Below are 24,540 nucleotides of genomic sequence, written 5' to 3'. Positions count from 1 at the left end.
TTTAACTCATATTTAATTAGTTATGTATCAGTTGCATATAAAGCTCTGTGTGTATAAATGGCATATACATGATCATGGGAAAGAGGCAGACAAATGAACTGAATCCAGAGACAATGTCAGCCTGTGAAAACAAGGCCCATACATCCCACTTTGCTGTCATTTTTTAAAAAACTAGGAAATCATATACACCAAGCGTAAAGACCATATACCAAATGACAGTGAGAACCCACAAAACCCCCCCAAATTAGTTGTAAAATTAACAGTGAAGACTTGTCAACACAAAACTTGAAAAGGGTTATAAAAGAAGGGAAATAATGGGGTGGGAAATGACAAGTTATGATTTCACAGCTCAAAATAGTTCAGCACTTTAGCTTAAGAGAGTAGGATACGGCATTAAAAGAGGGAGAATGAATTATAGGGCTGCCAAGCTGCAAGTGTGGCCTGGAAAATCCTAGAATTACAGCTGATCTCCAGAGCACAGAGATCAGTTCCCCTGGAGAAAATGGCTGTAATGGAGGGTGGATTCTGTTGCATTATACCCTGCTGAGGTCCCTCTCCTCCCCAAATCCCACCCTCCCCAGGCTCCACCCTTAAAATCTGCAGGTATTTTGTAATTTAGAGCTATTAAGCCTAGATAATGAATATAACATTAACTTCTGAGGCTCTATAGAACTTTCCTGTGCTGTGCCTTGGAGGATTTTATTAAATCTGATGACAACACCAAGAAGTTCAAATCTGTTTTAGGATTTTTCCACATTTGTGATGAAATTGCAAACAATTGTTTTCCCTGGCTGTCCTTTCAATAGAAATATTATTATTAAAATAGATACCTTTAAAAATAAAGTGGTTAAGCCAGTTTGGTATAGTGGTTAAGTGTGCGGACTCTTTTCTGAGAGAACCGGGTTTGATTCCCTACTCCTCCACTTGCACCTGCTGGAATGGCATTGGGTCAGCCATAGCTCTGGCAGAACTGTCCTTGAAAGGGCAGCTGCTGTGAGAGTCCTCTCAGCCCCACCCACCTCACAGGATGTCTGTTGTGGGGGAGGAAGATAAAGGAGATTGTGAGCCACTCTGAGATTCGGAGTGGAGGGTGGGATATAAATCCAATATCATCTTCATCATCATAATCTCTGTGGGGGTTGGGGGTGGAAGCAATGTAATTCCCTCCATCCATATGCCAGTGATTCTAGAAATGCCAGAACTGACATGTAACAAAAAAGCACAATTTCAAGATATTTTTTGGGCCACATGTGGGTGCACTGGCCACATTCATGCAAATAAGTTACCTTGTGTTGCAAGCTGGAGGGCTGAAATTTCCATAAGGGGGCGAGTGGATCTTTTCCACTCTCTGCTTTTTCTTTGAAAAGCCACATTTTATAAGTATGAAACCAATATTTTACCATTATATTATGTTATGATAAATGTGTATTTACATACAGTTGATCAATTGATTGCTTTATTCGGCTTATAGAATGTTAGGCTTTTAATGGCTGAGGTTTTTGGAAAATTTGACATAGAAACTGACAGGATAGATGCTGGTAAATATAAATGGTTGTTTGGGGGTTCAGTCTTGCTGCAGGGATGGGGGGAAGTTGGTTTGATTAGTAGTACCACAAATCTTTCCCCACATATGCATGCCTCAGCATTGAGGGCAAAAGCTATGAGATACCTGAACTCTCATCTTGGTGAAAGTACCACAAGTGTAGACAGGGCATCTTCTTCGTGGTCTCTGTGCTTCACACTCATGGGATATAGCGCCTGTGCCGATCCCCCGAATCGGTACCTAAAAAGCCTGGGATTTTTTTGCGCTCGGCACCAGTGGGCATGCGCAGGTGTCCCAGTACGCATGCTTACCAGAGCCAGCGGGAGGATGCCACCAGTTCCTTTTTGACCGCTGCACTGAGAGGATCTCTTTTCAGTTCTCCAGTCGGTACAGTAATCCTTTGGATTTTCTTCTTGTTTATAGCCCGTTTGTTGTTTTCCCATAGTTAATAGTTAGATAGTTTTATATAGATAGTTATTGTTGTAAAAAAAAGAGAGAGACTGTTGTTGTTGGACTTGCCCTTCGGGGCTTTATTTTTCCCTCCATTCCCTCAGAAAGTATTCTGTGTGGGGTTTTTTTGGCGCCTATGGAAAGGCGTTGGGGTTTTTTTAAGATCGCACCTCCTGACGGTCACTCCCTCTGCTTATTGTGCCTGGGTGAGGGACACTGAGTTGATTCGTGCCTGCACTGCTTAGCCTTCTCTAAGCAAACCCGCAAAAACCGTGCGGCGAGGCTATGTGCGGCACTTGTGGAATCGGCTCTTCGTCTGCCGAAAATGGCAACGGGCCCGTCGGTACCAATGGGGGAAGCGGCCCCAGCGGTTACATCGGTCGATCCATCATCTCCAATTCAGACCGATATGCCGACCGAGCGAGGCTGACCCACAAAACGACCCTCTGAAGGGTCAGTGTGACTCCAGCCAAGAAACGTCGGGACGATTCGGGGACCTGATCATCCCTCCCGGAGAAGTTGAAGGAGAAGCAAAAGAACAGGCTCTCCTGCAATGCTTCCCATTCTCGGGATGCTTCAGTGTCGACGCAAGCTGCTCCACCCCGAAAAATCCTGGCGTCTCCACGTCCGAGGAGTCCTTCGGTATTGTGAGGCAGGGATTCACAGCAGCTTCACCTGTCAGGATCGGAGCATGAGATAGACCTGATCCAGCGCACCCACTCATGGAGATCGGGATTGCGCCATTGCAGCGACAGCGGTTCAATTTCGGAGGTCGAGGCTTCAGTACCGAATGAACCCCTGGCACCTACTGCATTGACTACGAGACGGAGAGTGACGCAACCTCACAGTGACGCAACCGCAGCCAGTCGTCGATGACACTGTCTTCAATATTATGCAGCGGGACACATCGACAGCTGTGGCCTTACCTGTAACAAAAGTCATCCTGCAGGTGGTGACGGAACCTTGGGCAAAGCCAGCTTCCACTCCTATTTCTTCCAGGAGATTGGATCATATGTATCGGGTCCAGGAGGCTGGTGCTGAGTTTTTATTTGCTTACCCCAAACCCAACTCGTTGGTAGTCTCCTCATCATCCAAGGCCCGCAAGACCCATTCTTCTCCACCTGACAAGTAGGGCAAGAAATTGGACAATGCAGGAAGGACGTTTTATTCGGCTGGAGCCTTGGGAGTGAAGGTATGTAATTATGCTGCTTGCATGGCTAGATACCAATACTCAATTTTGGAGCAGCTCACACCCCTTTTGTCCTCCCTGAGCGAGGAAAAGAGATCTGCGTTTAGGAAGTTGCAAAAGGAGGGCTTTGCTGTAGCCAAGCAACAACTGACTGCAGCAAAGCACATGGTTGACGTATCAGCCAAAACCATCATGTCTGCTGTCTCCCTACGCCGTCACTCTTGACTGAGGTCTACAGCTCTCCAGCCTGACACCAGGGCCTTCATAGAAGATCTACCCTTTGAGAGTGAAGGTCTGTTCAGCTCAACCACCGACAGTGTCCTTCAGGAGATGGACAAGAGCATAAAGACCTCAAGGAACTTGTGTCCCGGCCTCATCTAAGGCTGCTAGGCCAAAGCAGTGGTACAAATCCTGGCCTAAGCGGCCCTACCAAAAATTCTCCCCTATCAGTAGTGGAGACCTCGATCTTCCCAACCAGAAAGTAGGTCTCCTTACAGGGGAAATAACCGAAACAGGTTTGCTTCAGCACAAACCACTAGCAAATCTAAAGGTGCTCACCCACAAAAACAGGGCCTTTGACTTTCCAGCAGCACGCATTGCCGCCCCTACTTCATCTATCATCCGCCTTTGTCCATACCTTACAGCTTGGGAGTCCATCTCCACAGACAGGTGGGCTCTTTCCATCATAGCAGAAGGGTACAAGATAGACTTTGTTCAGGTTCCAACTCAGTCGGTGATTGTCACCACACCCCCTTCCCCACCTCTGCTGACAGAGGTGAGCAACCTCTTACAGAAATAAGCCATAGAACTGGTCCCAGTAGAGGCCAGAACGGGAGGCTTCTACTCTCGTTATTTCCTGGTTCCCAAACGGGATGGGGGATTGAGGCCAATTATGGACCTTTGGAATCTGAACAAGTTTATCGTGTACCAGAAATTCAGAATGTCCACTCTGCAAACAATCCTTCCCCTCATCAACCAAGGGGACTGATGGCAACGTTGGATCTCAAGGATGCCTACTTCCACGTCAGCGTCCATCCTGTGTACAGGCATTTTCTTCGTTTTGCAGTGGGTTCCAACCACTTCCGGTACAAAGCCCTTCCGTTCGGTCTGTGCACTGCACCTCGGGTGTTCACTAAAATAATGAGTGTTGTGGCCGCACATCTCCGGCTTCGTCTTTCCATACATCGACGATTGGCTTCTTGTGCAGAAGAAATCTGTCCAGCCATATTGCCACCACTCTTCGTCTCCTTCGCACCTTAGGTCTGCAGGTCAACATGGCAAAGTCTCATCTTACTCCATCAAGGACAGTTCAGTTTATAGGGGCTTTGCTGGACTCAAACCTTCACCATGCCTTTCTGCCTCAGCAGAGAGCAACGGACATCATCAATCTTGTCAATCTTTTCCAGAGTCAGAAATGGGTCACAGCACAACAGCTGCAGCAGATGCTGGGGCTGATGGCAGCAACTACAAGAGTGCTGCTGTTTGCAAAATTGAGAATGAGAGGTCTTCAACTGTGGTTTCTCAGACAGTTTGGGTTTTTATGGGACTCACCTCGGAAGAGGTTTACGATTCCACCTTTGACCCTCCAGACCCTGTGATGGTGGAAATCCAGAGACAATATTTGTCAGGGAGCTCCCTTCCACCTACCTGCAACAATGGCGACCATCACAACAGATGCGTCTTTGTGGGGCTGGGGTGCTCACATGGACTCTTTGTTTGTGGGGGGCCCTTGGCCTCCACAATTGACTCATTGCCACATAAACTATCTGGAACTGTTGGCAATTCATTTTGCCCTTCGGTCTTTCTGTCCCATAGTGGCGGGGAAGGCGGTGGCCCTGTTGATGGACAATACTGCAGCCCTGTGTAGGGCGGGGCAGTCTCTCGTCAACTCTGTGCGCTAGCACTAGAGCTGTGGATGGAGTGCCTGGAGCACGACATCTTTGTAAGAGCTGCACACCGTCCAGGCTGCATACCTTCACATCTGCAGGCGGACTCGTTGAGCAGAGGAGCAGCACCCTCGCACGAGTGGGAGATACAGTGGCGCTTCCTTCAACCTGTGTTTCAGCTCTGGGGGTATCCTCAGGTGGATGTGTTTGCCACAGCCAGGAACCGGAAGTGCCCTCTGTTTTGTTCCGGGGGGGCACGGATCCAGAGTTATTTGGAGACGGCCTGATGTTCCCGTGGAACGACTGGTTCCTGTATCTGTTCCCACCTCTGCTGACAAGAGTTGTCAACAAGATTGCAAGAGAGAGGCCATGCTGCATCCTAGTGACACCATGGTAGCCTCGGCAGAACTGGTTCCTGATCTTGCTTCAACTAGCAAGGGGGGTTTTCTATCAGTTCCCGGTGGAACCGGACCTTCTGTCGGCCCAGGACAGACATGTATTCCATCACAACGTGCCTCACCTGAAGCTAACAGTGTGTTTCATCGACCCTGTGAGTTCTCCAGCAGAGTCTAGCACGTCTTCCTAAATAGTAGGAAGTTGTGTACTCGTGCTTCCTATGAGAGGAAGTGGCGGAAGTTTCTTCAGTTCTTAGCTGAGCCTACAGTCCCACCCCAGCAGGTGGTGCTATCGGTGATTTTTGAATTTTTGTTATCTCTGGTGGATGCCAGCCTTGCCTTTTCCTCAGTTAAAGTTTATTTAGCAGCGATATCAGCATTCCATGAGTCAGTTGAGGGGCATTCAGTTTTTACGCACTCTCATTCTAAGAGGTTTCTAAAAGGTCTGCTCAGATTGCATCCTCTGTCCAAGGTCACCCCCACAGCTGTGGGACTTGACTTTAGTTTTGGACAGGTTGATTCTGCGTCCCTTTGAGCCAATGGCCACATGTTCTTTACAGCTTCTGTCCTGGAAGACTGCTTTTTTGGTAGCAATCATCGGCACGCCATGCAGGGGAGCTCCTGGCTATGTGTTGTGACTATCCATATCTCGTTTTTCAGGAATCTGGAGTGTCGTTGGCTCCTGATGTTTCTTTTCTTCCCAAGGTGGTTTCCCAGTTTCACCGTAAGTTAGAAGTTTGGTTACCCATGTTCTATCCTAAGCCTTCCTCGGATTAGGAACGTAGGTGGCATGCTTTGGACGTTAAGCGTGCCTTATTGTTTTATTTGTGTCGTTCTAAGAGTTTTCGCCAGGGCCAGCATCTTTTTGTTTCTTATGCTGCTCCTAAGTTGGGCTCCAGAATCTCATCTCAGCAACTTTCCAAGTGGCTCACTGAGACTATTAAACTGTGCTACTTGTTGGCAAAGAAGCCGTTACCTGGGCCCATTCGTGGACACTCTACTAGAGCGATGGTGACGTTGGTGGCGTTCCTGAAAGGCGTTTCCCTGACGGATGTGTGCAAGGCTGCCACCTGGTCGTCTCCGCATGCTTTCATGAAGCACTACACTCTGGATATGCATGCTCAGCAGAGGACTCGTCTGGAAGCTGCGGTGCTGCAAGCTGTCTCTTATGGTTGACCATCTTCCCGCCTCCAGGTATGTCTTGCATGCTAATCTCCCATGAGTGTGAAGCACAGAGACCACGAAGAAGATAGACAGGTTGCTTACCTGTAACTGTAGATCTTCGAGTGCTCATCTGTGCATTCACACTATCTGCCCTCCTTCCCCACTGCTGACGGTCTCCCTATGTTAGGGGCTTCCAGCAGTCAAGAAGGAACTGGCGGGATCCTCACGCTGGTTCCAGTGAACATGCTTACTGGGATGCTGCGCATGCCCACTGGTGCCGAGCGTGAAAAAATCCCGGGCTTTTTACGTACCGATTCAGGGGATCGGCGCAGGTGCTAAATCCCATGAGTGTGAATGCACAGATGACCACTCGAAGATCTACAGTTACAGGTAAGCAACCTGTCTTTTTTTGTAGAAAAAACTCAGCAGGAACTCATTTGCATATTAGACCCCACCCCCTGACATCATCATTGTTTCACACAGGGCTTTTTTTGCAGAAAAAGGCCAGCAGGATATATTTGCATATTAGGCCACACCTTCTGACCCCAAGCCTGCCAGAACTGCTTTCTTGCTCTGCAAAAGCCCTGAATGTAAGCAGCCCTGCCTGGACTAATTTTTCATGACAAATGTAAAACCTTCCTCTTTAGATTGCCCAATCTCTAACACTGTTTTAAATTTGTGGAGCAATTTTTAGCACCTAAGTGTGGTTTGATGGTTTACTGTTGGTTTTTTTTTTTTACTTCACTGTGTGTGTACTTCTCACACAAACGGCTCTCCCCTCTTCACATTTACACAGTGCTCCAGACAGACTTCTGAATGCTGTGCTCATTTACTTTGTAATGGACCGATTTTATAGGGCAAGGGGAACTTAGTAAAACAACCACAATGGCTTCCTTATAGTAGTCTATTTTTTTATTTTTTTTTACAATATTATTTTCATAGTGTGATTAACAAACCAGCTAGATAGAAAGTGTAGCTTGAGATCTCAGTGCAGTGCCATTTAGCAGACCTCTATCTGCGAGCCATCTGTATTCAGATAACCACAGTTGACTTGGGTTTGACCAAACCAAACTGTTTGAATACTTCCTGGATCACCAAAGAGCTTAGGGTGATGAAGCAACTAGGCAGACATTTGGAGGGAAGGGAAACTCACAGCAAATGTGACTGCAGGTGAGAACACTTTAGCATGCCTACTCTGTGGGAATGATGGCAGCAAAATGAGTTTGCTTCTTTACCACCATTGCCACCATCTGTACAGTAGCATCCAGGGGAGCTTTTCTGGGTTGTGAAGGGACGATTATCTTGGGTTCCTGAACATGTAGACCTGGAAAAAGACCTGCTATGGTGCTTTTGCAGTAGACTTTGCAGATAAAATCCATCATCACTTATATTCCACAGATGACACAGTTCAGTCTCAGGATGTTGTTGGAATGCAGTCTGGTTTAGCTATATTGGATGACCTTCTGTTGGTGAAGCTTTATGAAATGGACAACCTATGTAGAAAAGTGAGCAGAGCACCGCTTCTAGACTCTTTTCTTGTTCTTCATGGCTGCTGGTATCAAGCCTGGATGTGTTGGTCAGTTGGATCCAGAAATAAACAGTGCATTTATTACCTCCTGTGGGAAGAGATGTTGATGTTGTGAGACCTTTACCGAAGAAGACAACTCTGGACCCCGCTGACTTGAACAACAACAACCAGGTGGCCAACATTTTATATTTTTAAAAAAGGTGCTTGAGCAAGTGGTGGCTACACAGCTTCAGGCAGTCTTGGAGGAGTTGCATTGTCTAGATCCGGGGTGCTGAACTCATTTTTTATGCGGGCTGGATCTGACAAAAATGAGACCTTGTGAGGCCAGGCCATGTGTGTCATAAAATGTAATGCCAGGTAGCAGAGAGATAAACTTTATAAAGGACGGAGACAGGCACAGTTTAACCCCCCCCCCCCAAAAAAAAACCTTAAAATAAAACATGCTTGAAAAGATTAGCACTCTTACAATATTTTGTTTAACAGTCTCTGATAACTGACATATCTTGCTTTTAATTATTGCATCAAAAACTGGAGACAACGTCTGTGCTGTAGCAATCTTGAGTATGCTGTTCAGGTGTGTATCTGTAAGTTACAAACTCTTACCTGGGAGAACCGGGTTTGATTCCCCACTCCTCCACTTGCATCTGCTGGAATGGCCTTGGGTTAGCCATAGCTATCACAGGAGTTGTCCTTGAAAGGGCAGCGGCTGTGAGAGCCCTCTCAGCCCCACCATCCTCACAGGATGTCTGTTGTGGGGAGAGAAGATATAGGAGATTGTAAGCCTCTCTGAGTCTCTGATTCAGAGAGAAGGGCGGGGTTTAAATCTGCAGTCTTCTTCTTGAGGACATACATCCCTTTGGGAGAGGGTCAGCCAGATGTTGGCACTGATGCTGAGCTCCTCTCCCTCATGCAGAATGCTGATTGAGATGACATTCTGCACCACTCTCTACCAAACACACAATCATGAGGTAGGTGAAGTTTCAGCAGGAAGGTATGTCCAGGATGAGCCAGTTGTTTCTTGCCTAGCAGATAAGAAGACTTGATGCTGTATGAGAAGCGGGCTGCTAGGAAATGGCAGATCTCCAGCAAAGCTTATACCTCAAAGATATCAGCCTTCCAAATGGCCCTGATAGTGCTCCCCAGACCCAGAGCATCCTTCACCACCAGGGGAAGCATTTGTACCATGCAGATGATGCCCTTGAGGTGTGCCGCCTTCACCACTGCCATCATGTTGGTGCTGGCGTCCATGACCATGTAGCCATGCTGCCCACCCACTCCGCAGGCTACTCTGTATCATGGTAGTGTGGTTTGTGGTCTGCATCTATCCCATGTGCATGGAGCAGAATCACTTTGTAGCCCAGTGGCAGGACTGTCCCCTTCTAGAGTCTGGGCCATGCCCTGACAGTCTGGACAGACAGGTTTTCTGGTTGCCACCAGTGGTGGTGAGGGGAGAGGTAGCCTTGCTACTGGCTGCTCCAGAGGTCTGCTATGAAGCGCAGAGCTTTTCCTTGCATTCTGGAGAGCTCACCCTTGACTGTGGAGTGGTCCATGGTGGCCAAGACTCTTCAGCTTGTCATCCTCTGTGAGGGGACAGAGTACCAGGGAGCCATCCACTTCTTCCTGTTGAGAAGGAGTGGCCTTCTTCCTCCCACTGACTGTCACTCTTTCACCAGGTGGCAACATACTAGGGTGCACCCTTTGCAGGTGCCTGTGGAGAATGGAGGAGGACAAGTATTGGGGGTTGCACCCCTCTGGATGTGGGCATGACACATCTGGCACTCTGCTACTGAGGGGTAACGGGGGAGGGTGCAGAAATGTTTCCAAAGTGTGCACTGGAAACAATGCCCCAGGACTGGAGAGGGTGTGAGGAGGAACAGCTGCTTTCTGGCTCTGGACTAGGAGGGGCCACAGAGGGATGTACTGGTGGAGGCAGAAGCAACAACCAGGGGTCATTTTGTAGAAAAATAGGTGGTGGAGGAAATCCAGGGATTGTTATGCAGCTGCATATACTATTCAATGGACAAGGAGGTGGAACTCTCAGAAGGAGGAGGTGGAACTCTCAGAATGGTTCAGGAGTTGTGCTCCTGTGAGCTCCAACTGAATCTCACACCTGGCAGCAACAGAGATGTATAGAAGGGGAGGATGCACCTCCCCTCTGAATCACTGAGAGAGACTTCTCCAAAGAGTGTTATCAACTTCTGGGCTTTGGACAGTACTAACAACTCTTTGTCTTCTGTGGAGAGCCCCAAAGAACAGAGAAAAGAGTCTCCAAGACCTCTGGTGATGCACTGCTAGGTGTGGACTCCTGTGGGCTGGCAGGATGGGTTTGGCTTTGGTGCCTGGGGAAAGAGGCCCGTAGAATATGTTGACCCATTTTAAGTCTATGTTTTGTGCTATTTCTTGTTCTGCTGTGCTTTAATGGCGAGCTTTAATAACTATTTGTAGTGGGGTTTTTTGTTTTTATTGTTTTAGTTTGTAAGCTCTCTCGGGCGGGTTCCGTGGAAAGGCAGTGTCGACATTTTCCAAATATACAAAGAAATAAATATGAACCGTGGTTTATTGTGATACGTGAATATGTGTTTCGGAGGGTGGTCTGTTAATGAAATATTAAGTAGGGCTATTAAAAAGCTACCAGAAACAGAATTTGGGGCTGTGTTCTGTGAGCCATGCAAATTCTCGAGTAACCTGTGCACCCCTTGCTCCCAAAACACCATGTAAGCAAAATGGCGGGCAGTTTCATGGGAAGAGAGAGAGAGAGAAACTGAGCCAAAGGTTAAACGCTAAAAAGAGGACAGTCTACTACTTCGCTCCATAACCCATTTAGAAAGTTGCTCGATTGCAGAGCACATATTTGTTATGCAATAAGTGTGAGGAATTAATGACCCGGGTAGAAAGAACTTGCATGCTAAGCAGTCGAGGAAGAAAATGGCTTATTAATGGTTCTTTCCATTGATGTGCAAGTTCCTAAAATAAATGAGCATGAAATGTGGGCCGCCCCTTTAAGCCCTCTTTCCACGCCCTGGGAAAAGGGGCAGCTCCTCCTTGCCGACTTATCTCCTCCCAGGGATGGAGCAGCCAGCTCTCACTCATCCGCTTTTCCTTCGGAAAGGTTACGTTTCCCAACCTCGCATCATGAATCACAAAGTTAGCTGCTTCTGGCAGATCATAAATCAGGCCTCCGGGAGTCGCTGGGACAAATCCCAGGACACTCAATCTTTAATATTAGACATGTTTAAGACGGTGAATATTTTATGAAGGTGCTGTTGCAATTTAGCACATCATTAGCTTGTCTTATTCCCCCTCCCCTCCTTTCCAAGCCCCCTTTTTTCAATTAAAAAAAAATCTCTATTAGCTGAACCCCACTTTGCTTTTGTCTCTCAAGAGAGCTGCTCGCCTTTAATGTCCCCAGGAGACGTTTTAAGGTCTCCTTGAGATCTCAGGAACAACATATGTTTGTCCAGCCTGTCTTTGGACTCCAGTTTTCTTAGGAGCCCAGTGAGGGAGCCATTTGTGTGGGCAGGGAAGCAAACTGACTCTCTGCCCACTTCTTCTTCTTATGCCAGCTGTGCTTAACATTTGTCCAGGACTGGTGCTTTGTCAACTGATGACATCAGCTGAAGGGGGGAGAAGAAGGCGGGGGATCAACAAAGACTTTTTAATAGCTCTGGCTCCTGGATGCATAAATCCAATTATCTTTTATTTTTTAACAGGACTTGCTTAGGGATATGTACTTAAGTGAAACAAAGAATCCATCTCAGCCAGGCAGGGAACAGCGTGCTGCAGCTCTCTTTGGTGACATCAAAAGTGGCGGTAGAGAGAGATGACATTTTGACAGCTCATGGGAGCTGGTGTAGTATATAATGGCTAAGAGAGAGAGAGAGAGAGCTGTGATCTAAGAGTTTGCCCATTTTAATCTGATTTTTATCAGAAAACTCAGTAGGCGGCCTGAGGCGTTCCATTCTGTCTCAGACTTGTCTGCAATACAAGGAACGGCAATAGTGGCTTATCTTACAGTGCTCTTGTAAGGATAGGATACATAGGCTAATGCACATGAGTTGTTTTGATCACAAAAAGCACCTACACAAATGCTAAGCAGTACCAAGTGTTTTTTTTGCATTTTAGCAGCATTTAACCAGGGTGGGGTGGGGGTTATTTTCCCCCACATGGCCCCAAAGAGAAAGGGAAGCTTTGTGAGGCTTCATGTGGTTTGCACTTTGAATATTTTATCATATAATGCTAATGAAATATTGTGTATTAGCTGGAATATACTGCTGCATGCATACAAACCCTTCTTTGAATGATGAGCAGTCTCAGTGACAAACTGTCAAAGGTGCTGCTGCAATTTAGCACATCATTAACTTGTCTTATTCCCCTCCCTTCCCTTCCAAGTCCTCTTTTCCCATAAAATTCTACTAGCTTCTGATGTAGGTTTGCCAGGTCCAACTCAGGAAATAACCAGGGACTTGGGGGAGGGGGGGGGGAGTCTGGAGACTTTCCAATTTCCTAAAATAAATAAATAAAAATAACAAAATACAGTAGTGCAGTTCCCCTGAATGCAGTCTTCATTTCCTCATCCTCTTTTTTTTGCTTTCAAAGGGTTCCCCAGCAGCTGCACTTCCACTAAATGAAAGAGAAATTTGTCATACCCCCACAAATCCCTTGTCAGATTTTGGTTACATTTCTAAGCAGGACTTTATTAAGGGACACACATACACACACACACACACACTTTTTGGGGGCAATGGCATATGGGAGCTGCTGAATGTTTCAACCAGCTTCTTCAGACTAACACAGGACAATGAACATAAAGGAATAGTCTAGGGGGTGGAGTTTTTCTCTATCCCATAACCAGGTTCTAGTTAACTTTTTACTATCCATTTTACTATACAAATGACTTCTGAGACAAATGCAAAACAGAGGGACTATGCTATCTTCCTTTCTCACAGGCTTCATATACTCACAGGCAGAGCCACGTTGAGATTTCAAGTTTGCAAGCTTCTAAGCCTGCCAAGATTTAAAGGCACATGGTGGCTGTTGGGCAGGATTCCCCTCTGCCAGCCAGCTGGCTGATGAAACGGAAGAGCTTACAAGACTGGGGGATCTCTTGTCCTGCCCTCAGGCCTGGCAATCCTATTCTGATGAAAGATGCTGGGTCTTATGTATTGCATTTTTTCATTCATGTACTTATATCCTGCTTTTCCTCCCAGTGTGGAGTCAAAGTGGTTTAGAACATCATTTCCCCTATTTTCTTACCACAACAACCCTGTGAAGGTTGGCCAGTCTGAGGGTTTGTGATAGGACCAAGGCTGCCCAAGGAGCTTCCATCATGGCAGAAGTGGGAATTCAAACCTGGGTTCGACACTTTGTCTTGTTCACCATGCCAGCTCTTTATATATTTATTTGCAAACGTGCAAGCAGAATGTGGGTGTGACTGTAGAGAAACATCCCTCTACAACACAGTGGGTCAATCTCCCTGTGTCAGATGCCCAGAGCGTGTGGCAATGTAGCCCATCAGCTAATTCACAACTCTCTCTGTCTGCCCCTTTCTTGTTCACAACTGTTTCTTCACAACATGTCCTCTCCCCTCAGTTTCAGGATCCATCTTCTCCAAGCTCTGATGGGTCTTTAATGGGATTGTCTTCCAGCAGCTGGCTCTCATTGAGGTCACATCTGCAGCCATTAACAAACATGATCATTATTTTGTCAAAGGCTCCCATCAGGTATCACTTTACCTGAACCCATGCACAAGAATCTGACCACAAACATATAGCATCACATTTTAGATATTTTGGTCACTCTTGTTAATAACCACGGGTGGAATTCTAGCAGGAGCTCCTTTGCACATTAGGCCACACACCCCTGATGTAGCCAATCCTCCCTCTCTCTCTCGGCTTGACTTCGCGAACGAAGATTTAAGAAGGGTGCAGTAGTCCACGTCTGCTGCAGGCTCGCTGGTGGCTAACAAGACCAATGCGGGACAGGCAGATCCGGCTGCAGGGAAAAGTCTGATTTGGGGTTGGTGCTGTAGCAGTGCGATTCTTCCTCAATCTCCTTTTGTCCTCAAGACCAGCTATGCGTGCGTTCTCAAAGGAAGAGACAGCCTGGTGGATGGTGTGCCTCCATGCTTTGCGATCTGAGGCTAGGTCAGACCACTGGTGATGATTGATGCGACAGGTGCCAAGGGATTTCTTCAAGGAGCCCTTGTACCTCTTCTTTGGTGCCCCTCTATTTCGATGGCCGGTGGAAAGTTCGCCATACCAATTTTACCATACCAATCCTCCAAGAGCTTACAAAAAAGAGCCTTGTAAGCTCTTGGAGGATTGGCTATGTCAAGGGCTATGGCCTAATATGCAAAGGAGCTCCTGCTAGAATTTCACCCCTGTTAATAACATCCACCCATTTTCCAGTTTGAGGAGGAGGCCATGGCTCCGTGGTAGCGTATCTTGTTGGTACACAGAAGCTCCCAGATCCGATCCCTGGCATCTCCAGTGGAAAGGATCAGGTAGCAGGTGATGTAAAAGACCTCTTCCTGAAACCTTTTTAAAAATGGACTGCTGGTGTGTTATGTCTTGGTTGGATGAATCAAATGCCAATTTGGTAGATTACAAACTTATTTTTTTTAATGTATCATGGAAGCGCGGAACAGTTTGGAAAATGCCTTTCCTATATGTACCTTCCAGGAGGTGAACAGGCTCTCTTTTCCTTTGTCAGACTGTAACATTCTGTGCTTCCTGGAGCATGTAGGAGCCTTGTTCGGTCTCTTGCTCCTCCCCTTTCTTTGAGATAATTTTCAAAATCACTTTTTAACATCCTTAGTGTACTCACCCGCTAAGTAGTTTCCCTTATCCTGTTGATGGTTAGCTTTGTTGTGCTGATTGCATGATCTGAATAGGAACGAACCATTTCATTATCAGAAATAATAATTCTTCTTGCACTTCTGTGGTTTATGGATTGTTGTTTGCCTGGAGCACCTTCTATTTTACTTATTTGTTAGGTTGATATTCTGCTTTTCTTTCCAGCACATTTTAGATGCCCATCAGAATTACCATGGCATACAACTATTACAACTTTTGTAATTTTTGTAAGACATAAGAATAATCTTAAGGAAGAAGATTCTTGGTGGAAGACTTGGCAGAAATGGCTGTGTCACATTTATTTACCACTGCTAATTAAAGGCTTTCCAGTGGTGTTAGAAAACAGAGGTCCCTCTTTCAGCTGAGCCCTGTTGGGTCAGACTAGTGGTCTATCTAGACCAGAATCCTGTCTCACACAGTGGCCAACAAGTTCTGCTAGAGGGCAACAACCCAAGGGCATAGGTGCCAAGACCTTCCCTTGCTGCTGCTGCCTGGCAATGATATTCAGAGGTTTACTGCCTCTGAACATGGAGGTTTTCTTTAGTCACCAGGGCTAGTAGCCACCGATAGACCTCTCATCTGTGAACCTGTCTATTCCTCTTTTAATGCTGTCTATTCCTGTGGACATCACTACATCCTCTGGCAGCAAATTGTTGACAATTAGGCATTTTCTGTAGCAGCAGTAGTGTAAGAATGGGGAGGGGGGAAATCCTCTATCTGTGGCATTTACAGGGAAAAGGGAGGGATGTGCAGAGTGTAAATTATCATAAAAAGGATTCAGGCACTCCTGTTTGTTTCTCCCTTTCTAGGTGAGTGCAGCTGTCACGAAGGCTATGCCCCTGATCCTGTGCATCGACACCTGTGTGTGCGCAACGACTGGGGACACAGTGAAGGGTGAGTGCAAGGGGAAGGAAAGCTGGTGAGTGGGGGTGGGGAAAGGGGTCTTGCCTTCTAGATGAGGCAGAAACGGAATTCAAGGACTGGCCCATTCATCGTTCTGCCTTCCCAAGAATCAGTTCCCTTGTCCATAGGAGATTCAAATGGAGATTCTCAGGGGGCAAAGGTGGAGGTTTCATGTCTCATGAAGCATGTTGACAGCTGTTCCGCACCACCTGTTATTCCTCCTGTCCTCTGTTATGTTGTGCAGTTTAGGCAGCTTATTGGTAGATGGGAAGGGGTGTCCTTGTGGTGTCACTTTGGAACTTAGGCTACTACCTTGCAGCAGCCAATTAGCAAAGGAAGGGCAAGAAGAGCTATATAAAGCACCAAAAGACCAAGGATCCTGATGGCAGTGGAAGCAGTTGTGTGTTTTGAGTGTAGTGAATCTGGGATAAGGTAGCAGCAGCTGTCCCTAGGGACATGAGAAAGCTCAGGACTATAGAAGGAAGGAGTTGGCCAGAATTCCCCCATAGATGTGAAAGGAAGCAGAGATGGCATGGTTGTGAAAGGGAGCAGAGGCGTGAAGCCAGTGGGTAGAGTTGGTATTAATTTCAGGATTTAAAGTGAGCAAGTTGGAAGAGGCATTATTTTATAGTTGTTGGAGGGTTTTTATTACACTGAAATACACATTTGCATCCTTATGTCTTGTGGCAGAGGTTTTGTTGCTTTCAGATCTTCTCTCTGTTTAGAGGGTTTGCAAGTTTCTCTGAGCTGTTCTGTGTCCATCTCCAGCATCTTTGTTGGGATGGCTTGCCCCAGGTTGCTGATTCCTGGTTTCATGTGTGCCTTCCTTCACTGTGTCTCTCAGGCCTTGGCCCTACACAACCCTCGAAAGAGGCTATGACTTAGTTACCGGAGAACAAGCTCCAGAGAAGATACTCAGGTGAGTAATGCATTGTCTCCAGATCTGGTTTCATGGATTTCCCACAGTCTTTTTTTACTGGATTGGCGGGTGGTTCTAGATGCTCAGCCCATCAAGATTAAGAAGTTGCTGATCTTAAGTTGTCTTGGGAAGTCAGCTACATGAAAAGGAATTCCAGGGTGTTACGCCACTTCATTGGCTTCTGTGAATGATCCTGGGTCCCTGTGAAGTATTTTAAATAGCATTTTTTTCTGGTTCAGCAAACTGAATCAGACTTTTAATTTTTCTAAAAACACTGCCATAAAGCCACATACCAGTGTAAAATCAGTTGTTGCCATTTAACAGCTCTGGAATACAACCAGCTACATTTCTGTTTGAGCCTATCATAATTGTGTGTGTGTATATATATATATAAAGAACAAACAACAGATTTAACAAAATTCCTTGGGACAACAGTTTAAGTGCCAGCAAATTTTTGTAGGAAAGAAGTTCCACAAATGATGTGGCACAACCAAAAAAAGGCCTTGTCTCAGTGGCTTTCACTCTCGTTTTTCAGGTGAGGGCTCACAGATCAGGTCCTCAGCAAAAAAAAAAAAGTCTCAGTTGATGAGCAGGAGAAAGAGGATGACATGACGCTGCTGACATTTTCAGAACTGCAGCTCACTTTGTTTATGTTTTACCTCTTGACATGTAAACTAATGAGAGGAAGAACTGGATTCACGGAACAGTTGGTGTTATAAATGGTCCTTCTGCTGTTCCTGTCTAGCATGCCCTTTCCCCATCCCTGAACATTGTTGTCCAGCACTTCTGCCCATCAGAAATGTGTAAATAGCGAACAGGATCAGTGATTCTGTGCTAAAAAGAGTCTCAGGTGTTGGAGCCAGAGAATCCAAAGTGTCCAGTGCCTGGCATCATTTGTGCCTTCTGTTCTTTCTTCTGTCTTTTTTTTAAGGTCCACCTACAGCCTGGGTCAAGGCCTTTGGCTTCCTGTCAGCAAGAGCTTTGTTGTTCCTCCTGTGGAGCTTTCGATAAATCCTCTTGCCAGCTGCAAAACAGATGTCCTGGTGACTGAAGACCCAGCAGATGTTAGGTAAGCAGGCAGTCCTGGACGCTTCTGAAGAGAAGTGGGGTTGGGGTAAGCTGTATCCCTCAAGGGGCTTCTGAACTGAAGAAAGTTGCTGCACTGAAGTCTTGGAACAGCTTCCATCTCTGGCCAAAGCATACATTGAATGTATCCGTCTTTTACATTGCTCAGTGTTAATCCTTGCAGAGCAGGGAATAGATTGAGCTCCTTGCCTCATCCTCTTAGAAAACTCTGTTCATGCTGGAGAACCTAGTCAATCTTTTAGAATCTGAAGTATAAGAATTCTGGATTTGCATATTTTGAAGCATCATGTACATATCAAGATTGCAATGGTCACACAAGTTCAATGGCAGAGAAGGCTGGAGAACATCCATAGATGAGGCTGTCATCCGTAACCATGTTTCCTGACAGAGATGGCGGTGGTGTCCTGCCTCACAAGTTAGGTTGCACACCATCTGCTGAAGCCCCTCTAGTTACAGATGCTGCAGGCATTAAACATGTTCCTGAATTTTCATTTCTCTGCTCAAGCTCACCTGACTGAGCCAGAATGGTAAGATCTACCATGTTGTGTCTTCTCAACAACATTTAACTTCTCTGAATAACCACTTCTTGGTTCTTCTTTCTGACTGCAAAGTTGATAGAGCCAACAGCCCGGGGGTGGGGTGGGGTCGAGAAAGGTCCACATGGAACACTTGCCTCATCAAGAGATGCCACACATCCCGATTTAGATTCCTGGTATTAAGAATTGGAGAGATACCCAGATGCAAAAAAGGAGAGCAGTTAACTGGAGAAGCACCTTTGTGACATGCGTCAGATGCTAAATTATTCAAAATTTAATAAACGCAGTAATAAATAATTGATATTGAATTATGGAAGGCTCCACAAATACACTGGAAACTACAGAGCTATCTATTATATCTGCATTGGAATGTAGACTCTCTTCATATAAGGATCAGCCTATAAAATCTGAGCATCTGGTAACTTCTGACTGATGAGGCTAGGAGAACATGCATTTCTCTTCTGTTTTTACTGGAGAGTTATCTCTGGCACAGTTTATGCTGGAGCTGTTAATGGAGGTATTCCTCAGGAACTCGGAGCCCAGTTTTGTTTTGTTTTTCAATCCCAACTGTCTTCAAACCAAAAGAAGCAACCAAAAGTACTCCCGCAAATCTCTTCAGCCTCTATCACCACCATGTTTTGGATTACTGATACCATGGTAACTGAAGTTGGGCCATGCAGGCTATTTCCACCTGGGTTACCTCCCCCAGATACAGTGCTGCTGGAAATCATTTTCCCCATGCTTCCTATAGGATTGTGATACAGTTGTGCACCTACCAGGTTTCCCCAGCTTTTCATTAGTCTTTTTCAAACTTGCTTTGCTGTGAAGTTTTGGGAAAGTTCACAGTGAAGCCTACATGGCTGGCATGTAGGGAAGAAAGTTTAGATTTTTCTGCCCACATGTCAGTCATTTTCCCTGACATGGTCCCCACAGCAGCAATTTTCTCCCCATGCTTCCAGAGGGCTTTTAGCTGTTTTTTAGTCAGCAGTTGACTATTGTTGTGTTGATACAATACTATAACGATCTTTGCATCAAGTTCCTAAATTCCTAGCTTTTTTTTTTTTAAAGTAAGTCTTTAGCTCCCTCTGTTACAGAGAAAAGAGGAGAGGCATATCTCAGCAATAAAAGGGGCCAGAAATGTACTTTTTTAAAAAAAAAGGAAGCTGGGAATATAGAGGACTTAACGCCTGCTTATTTTATATCAATATAATAATGTTTAATTGAGAGTTTTAAGATATCGATTTAATGATGTTTAATTGACAGTTTGGGCGGCAGGGGCCCTACCAGGAGGATAGGGAAACTGCAGGGAAACCTCTTATGCAGAAGCCTTTTTTGTCATTGTACTGTGTGGCATCTACTATGCCAATAAAGGTCTATCTGTATTGGCATCTGTGCTAGCAACAGGAAAAACACACAAACCTGTCCCCATCTACAAACTGCCACCGTATGAAATTTTCCTGTCTCCTGATATCCAGTTTAAACATTTGAATTGTAGATCAGATTTTTTTTTTTAAGTTTGCATGTTGTCTTTTGATGAATGATCTTTAAGGGGCTTATAAGAGTACAAGAAACTGTTCCAGATGCAATATGACACTCATCTTATCTCCTGTTGGTGGTGTGTCTAAAAGAGAAGGGAAAGCAGGATGTGATGTGACGGCCTCTATTCTGGTGGTGTCTCTGAAAGTAGTGTCCCTTTCTCCCCAGCACCCCCGCCACACACACACTGATTTATACTTAATTCTGGTGGAACTTCTCATCCCATCCAGATGGAACATGGGTCCCTATTTTTTATGAAATCGCCAACATCCACCCAAATGTTGAAGCATCTCTGCGTTCTGTTTCTTGGTGCTTGTTTATTCTGTCGCTTGAGCAGGATGCTGCTACTCAGCCGTGTTGTGACACATCGCATTAGCAGTAATGCCATCTTTGCCCCCTTTGTAATGCCGCTAATAGCCATTTTGTTGCCGGTATTTCATCGGAGCCCTTAGTTGCAAGCACAGTGTTTCCCTTCAGGCCTCTTATTAGCCTGGCACCTTTGCCTGGGGGTCACTGTTCTCTGAGAGTTTAATGGGGGGAAATTGCCAAGCACCTGCTTTGTGAGGAGCCTTATGAAGTTCTTTATAGCTCTTGGGGTGAAGGCCTCAGCATGGCCTTGTATCTTAATGAAGACATCTGAGCACAGCATAAAAGTGCATGGGGGGATGGGGAGAGATGGGAGGTCTGCTTTTTAATGCTACTTCAGACAAGGATGCCGTTTTCTAGAGCTGGAGGCCTTTTCAAGTGATTATTTTTGCATGTTGATGGGCTTTTGGGTTATTGGGGCTATGTTAATAGGACTGGTTAAATAGTGACTGCCTGTTGTGGGAGCATCAGCAGATCATGGTAGGCCAGTGAGAAGATAGTATTTGAAACAGATGTAGTGGGTCTCTCCACTGCTGGAAGATCTGTGGGGACACAATGAAGGTCATTGGAAGCAGTTTTTCTTAACATTCGCAGGACAGAGGGAACATATGGGGATGCTGGAGAAATGAGCCTGAAGGCTTGTAAAAAACTAGAGCACTTGGGCACTGAAATTACTAAGAACTGGGAGTTAGCATAAGGTGAGAGCAGATTTAGGTTACTGTGGAGGAGCCGTGACTCGGTGGTATAGCATATGCTTCGTGTGCACAGGATCCCAAGTTCAAACCCCAGCATCTCCGTTCGGAAAGATCAGATGCAAAAGGGGAAAGCTGCTGTTAACTGTAACAACCTTCTTCGACATGCAAAAGATGCTAAATTATTCAAAAATTTAAATGTGGGTAGTGGGGCTGTGGCTCAGTGGTAGATCATCCATTTTGCATGCAGGTGCTTCCATGTTCAATCCCTAACATCTCCAGGTGAAACAATCTGGCGGCAGGATCTTCAGACATTGGAGAACTTGTGCCAAACTGAATAGACTATAACAGGGGTGGCCAGTGGTAACTCTCCAGATGTGTTTTTGCCTACAACTCCCATCAGCCCCAGCCATTGGCTATGCTGGCTGGGGCTGATGGGAGTTGTAGGCAAAAGCATCTGGAGAGCTACGGTTGGCCACCCCTGGACTATATTATTCTCGATGGAGCATTGTGTTTTGCTTTTGCAAGAGAAAATATGGTTAATGCGGGGAGGGGATTTTGAATAGAAAAACAGCTTGTGAGGAAAGGGTTATCCAATCACTCTAGAAGAGTAAAAAGAGGAAAGTGCCCTCCAACAAAGAGTCAGACCTCAAAAGGTGCTCAATAAAATCTGTTTGTGCTAAAGCACTCAAATTGCTTTGTCCAACACGTCTCAGGCATTCCATAATCATCTGATGCAAGCTTCTTTTGTTTTCATATAGAGACAACATTTAGTCACTTCTCCTCCCAGCGCCACTGCTGCAATCAATTTCACAATCCTACCATTTTGTATTTTACTTAAAGAACAAAAATAAAAAACTAACCAAGTGAGTCAGGAGCTTGCTCGTAGATCTCCCAGGTTGTGTACAGCTTCATCTTAATAGATGTACCTGCCTCTGAGAGAAGCTCTTCTCTGGTAATTTCCTAGTCTCGCTGTCTCCTTAGTTGCCCATTATAAGTTCTGAAGTTAGTTTTTAATGGATTTTTGAGTGAGAATGTGTCTTCTATCAAGTTTGAATCTCTTCAGAGGCTCTTTCTACCCAGTATTGAACGATGGAACCTACACACAACTTTTGAGTCCAGCGGCAACTTTAAGACTCGAACTTTGTTCTACATACAGCTGTTAGGCATGCACATTCTCCTGGTAGTCAGAGAGGGAGGGGCTTCACTAATGGAAACTAGCTCCTCCCCGGAGGCAGCCAGGGTGCTAGCCTTTTTTTGGTGACTCCTGATGGGAAGGGTTTCTTTCTTGACCTCCCAGCTGTGGGCCTCTCTGGCTAGCAGGCAGGTCATCAGCAGCCAAGTTTGTTAAAGATCACTGTGAATCCTTTTCTCTACAGCCTTTTCCTTACTCTTCCCCCTCCTTGTTTTCAGTCAGGTAGAGCGTCAGTGTTCTGCTGCCCAAGATCAGGGTGTGCTCTGTTTTGATGGAGCAGACCCCATTTCCCCTCAACTCAAGCTTTGTCTCCTGGGAGGAGAGGGCTAGGCTGTGAGGACTCCATGCTTAGGCCAGGAGCTCCCCAGTTAATTGTATTCCTGGCAGGGGCAATTAGGAGTGGCAGCAGAAGAAATCCAGTCACCTTTGCCCTGCTCTAGTTGGCAACTGGCAATGAGGCTAGTACCTCTTATTTGTCATGCAAACCAGGTAAATTAGGCCTTGTGTGTGGGCTGGCAGGCAGCTTTTTATCGTCCCCCTGTCAGCCCTCAGCTCTTGGTAGCAGCTGCGACAGAGGAGCATGGCTGCTGCACCACCTGTAAGAATCCTGCCACAAGTCATGCCTCACTCTTGTAGGAGCCGAAAACATGACTGTGCCTGCTTTTTGTGCACCCAGGCCTGGTAAGTCATGTCCTAGGCATGAGTTTGCCCCCTTTTGCAGTGGCAAGACCATCAAGCTTGGGAAACACTGCAGCTTCTACCTTTCCCCGAGGCAGCACACGAGGCTTTGTCTAGTTCAGAAGCACCAACAACCACCGCTGGACCTGTCAATTCTCTCATGTTGGATTCTTTCCCTTTCCCAGGTAGGGAGCTGACCTCAAGCCCAAAGGCAGAGAAGCACTTCCCAGTGCCAGATTTCTCTGGCCACAGCATGCATTCTAATCTGTTGTCCTGAATTAAGGGTGAGGTGCACACGTTGCTGCAAGCTTCCGCCTTTGCAGTCATGGCAAACTTCCAGAGACAAGCCAAACAGTCTGTGCAATCTGAAAACACAGAAAAACATCAATCCAAAAGCAGAAGGCACTCATGTTCCCTAACTTGAGGCCCCACAGGGTTGTAGGGAAGGGAAGGGCTTTTTTGCAGCAGGAATTCCTTTGCATATTAGGCTACATCCCCTGATTTAGCCAATCCTCCAAGAGCTTACAGTAGGCCCTGTACTAAGAGCCCTGTAAATTCTAGGACACTGTTTCCCATTTGCAGGGTCAGGACCCAGTACCGGACTATGGAAGCCTCATTACTGGATCACAAGAAAAGCCAAAGCTAGCCCCGTCCTCAGCAAAGCATGAGCTCTGCTCTGCTTCCTTCCTTCCACTGTCTCTCTGTTATGCAGAGAAAAGCTAGCCTTGAAGACTGATACAGGCTGCAAAGTCTGAGCTTTGTTTGGCTTCCTTCCTTCCCCCATCTCTGTTGTGCAGAGAAAAGCTAGCCTTGACACTGACACAGCTGCAAAGCCTGAGCTCCATTTGGCTTCCTTCCTTCCCCTGTCTCCGTGTTGTGCAGAGAGGAGCTGGGCTGCCTTTCCTTCCTTCTCCCTCTCTCCCAGTGTTTGAGAAAAAAGCTGGCATCCACTGGCACTTTATTTTTTTTTACCTTTTCTGTTTTAAACAATTTTATTGATAACATATGGTAACAATATCCATTTATGCATCCACTGGCACTTTAGATCCATGAAGTGTTCTTCAAGGTATGAGCTTTCATGTGTTTTGCAGTATGTTCTTTTGGGGAGATTTCCCCGGGAGGCCTGGGCGGCAAAGAAGGGGTGTGTGTTTTTTTCATCCGGGAGGGGTGGGGAGTGGGCATTCCAGTTGCTGGTTTTTTTACCAAATGACTCCTGGGCAGAATTGTTGCTGACTGGGGTCGTCTGATGGTGAGTAAGGCTTTTTTCCCCTTTGTCCCCCCTTCTTTTTCCCCCTCTGCAAAGGATGCTCTGTCTGTATTCTTGGTGCTGGGGGTGGGAGAAGCAACAGTGGGAGGGCTTCTAGTGCCCTGGCCCCAGTGGTGGACATTCTGGTGCTTTTTGGGCATTGTATGAGAGAATTTTGGACTGGATGGTCCACTGGCTTGATCCAACATGGCTTCTCTTATGTTCTTCCTTTCCTTTCCTTTCCTTTCCTTTCCTTTCCTTTCCTTTCCTTTCCTTTCCTTTCCTTTCCTTTCCTTTCCTTTCCTTTCCTTTCCTTTCCTTTCCTTTCCTTTCCTTTCCTTTCCTTTCCTTTCCTTTCCTTTCCTTTCCTTTCC

The 24,540-nt window shown here is 46.1% G+C and overlaps 1 protein-coding gene across 1 annotated transcript in view; it reads left to right on the top strand.

Annotated features, from left to right (window-relative positions):
- ASTN2 (astrotactin 2) overlaps positions 1–24,540 on the top strand; it is an 899,029-nt gene that overhangs the window by 459,895 nt on the left and 414,594 nt on the right. Inside the window, exons 8-10 of the mRNA XM_060250629.1 lie at positions 15,819–15,903; positions 16,757–16,831; positions 17,763–17,900. Coding sequence (XP_060106612.1) covers positions 15,819–15,903; positions 16,757–16,831; positions 17,763–17,900 — 298 coding nt within the window. The remainder of the gene's footprint in view (positions 1–15,818; positions 15,904–16,756; positions 16,832–17,762; positions 17,901–24,540) is intronic.

The sequence above is a fragment of the Heteronotia binoei genome, chromosome 12 (genome assembly GCF_032191835.1).
Source record: "Heteronotia binoei isolate CCM8104 ecotype False Entrance Well chromosome 12, APGP_CSIRO_Hbin_v1, whole genome shotgun sequence".
NCBI classification, from domain to species: domain Eukaryota; kingdom Metazoa; phylum Chordata; class Lepidosauria; order Squamata; family Gekkonidae; genus Heteronotia; species Heteronotia binoei.
This window is presented reverse-complemented; position numbering and strand designations above follow the sequence as displayed.